The sequence below is a fragment of the Austrofundulus limnaeus genome, unplaced genomic scaffold (genome assembly GCF_001266775.1).
Source record: "Austrofundulus limnaeus strain Quisiro unplaced genomic scaffold, Austrofundulus_limnaeus-1.0 Scaffold286, whole genome shotgun sequence".
Taxonomy (NCBI): Eukaryota; Metazoa; Chordata; class Actinopteri; order Cyprinodontiformes; family Rivulidae; genus Austrofundulus; species Austrofundulus limnaeus.
Genome location: NW_013952688.1, coordinates 55,833 through 57,520, shown reverse-complemented (window position 1 = coordinate 57,520; position 1,688 = coordinate 55,833). Strand labels below are relative to the sequence as shown.

General features: G+C 40.6%; 1 protein-coding gene across 1 annotated transcript in view; it reads right to left on the bottom strand.

The window, feature by feature from the left end:
* The window catches only part of LOC106526645 (GTPase IMAP family member 4), a 2,951-nt gene continuing 1,263 nt past the window's right edge, over window positions 1-1,688 (bottom strand). The window contains exon 3 of the mRNA XM_014021285.1: window positions 1-1,499. Within this exon, the coding sequence (XP_013876739.1) occupies window positions 568-1,499 (932 nt within the window). The 3' untranslated portion in view covers window positions 1-567. The remainder of the gene's footprint in view (window positions 1,500-1,688) is intronic.

Genomic DNA, 1,688 nt, shown 5'->3' with positions numbered 1-1,688 from the left:
TTCATCTGCACGCAAGTTTTATTCAACAAATTAGTACATAAATTTGGTGAAAAATATTAGGGAAAAATCTTCTAACATTGCTTTATTATAGCACAACCTTTTATTCTTGTTTTTCTAAYTATAACTGATAAATGAAACAAACATACTGTTGATTTGCTGTTGTTGTAAATACACATTTTCTTTTATTGCAGCTTGGTTCAAACATTTTAACCTTCGTAGCATGAAAAACTAAAACACATAACTCAGTGGATAGTTTGGTCTGACAGTAGATCATTTAAAAAAAACTGTAATGGCTAAAGGGAGACGCAAAATTGCTAAATAAATCTGCATATTTATTTTAAAGAAAAAACATCAGTTCTTTTATAGAAGTTTGATGATCACGTGTCAGTATCTGAATTGGACTTCAGATTAAATCATAGAGAAACATATTTGCATAAACAGTTCATGTAAATATTTGATAGGTGGTTTATAATAAACCATGTATCTTTCATGTATTATACTTTTTTTTACTATAATTTAAGTTTCACAAATTGAAGCCTGATGGACATAACCTCGAATTTCCTTAAATTAAGGTAGATTAGGATCTTTAGTTTTACATTTTATGCCCTTCCACATTATAATGGCAGCTAAGCCACATAAAACTCCTAGGAAAAGTGCAGGAGCTCCTAAAGCCAGAGCTACTGTGGTGTTAGCTCCCACTGCTATAATCACCCCAGCCAACACCAACACCACAGCAGCAGCCGAGGCCACACGGACGTTCTTTCTTTTCACCTTTTTCTTCTTTTCTCTCTTTTTCTCTTGCTTCTCCCTCTCTTCATCCCACATTTTCCTCTCCTCTTCCTTCTTCTCTTCCTCCTCCTGTTTCCGACGCTCCTCCTCCTCTCTCAGCTTCCTCTGGGCCTTCTCATACATCTCGTTGGTGTAGTGTTTCCCTCCGTTGTCCTGGATCATTTCTTTGATCATGCCGATCAGCTCTGTGACCTGCACGCGGTCGCCTGCGTCGTTGTTGTTAAAGGCGTGGTATCTGCGTCCAAACGTGATGGAGAGCCTCCGGAGCTCCTTGCACTCCTTCAGAGCATTGTCAGCTTTGGCTTGGTCTTTACAAGTAAACAGCATGATTGTGTACATGGAGGCGTCGTCCCCAAAGTTGTCCTGGATCCACTTGACAGCATTTCTCTCTTCCTCCGTGAATCGGACTCCAAGCCTGATCACCAGCAGGAAGGCATGAGGTCCAGGAACTGACATCTTGACACACTCCTCTATCCTGGACTTTAATTCCTCCTCAGAGATACCAGTATCAAACAGACCTGGAGTATCAATCACTTGGACTGGAATCCCATCTACGTCTCCGCTCTCCGTCTCGCAGTGTTTGGTCACAGATACTGGACTGGGATCCTCTTTGAAGACCGTTCTCCCTAGGATGGTGTTCCCCGTCGCACTTTTCCCTGATCCAGTCTTGCCCACTAGAACAATCCTTAAACCTCCAGACAAATCGAGAGCTGAAAGAAATCAAATAGAAAATGAATGCTTCACACAAACGGTTGGATTGTTTTCAGTACAAGAGAATAATGGGCCTCATGCAAGAACATGTTTGTATTCTTATCCTAAATTTCTCTTACTTTTGTTCGTACAAAGGGTTCGTACGAACATGTCACGTCAGATTCAACAAACTCTTCTATCTTCAGGAA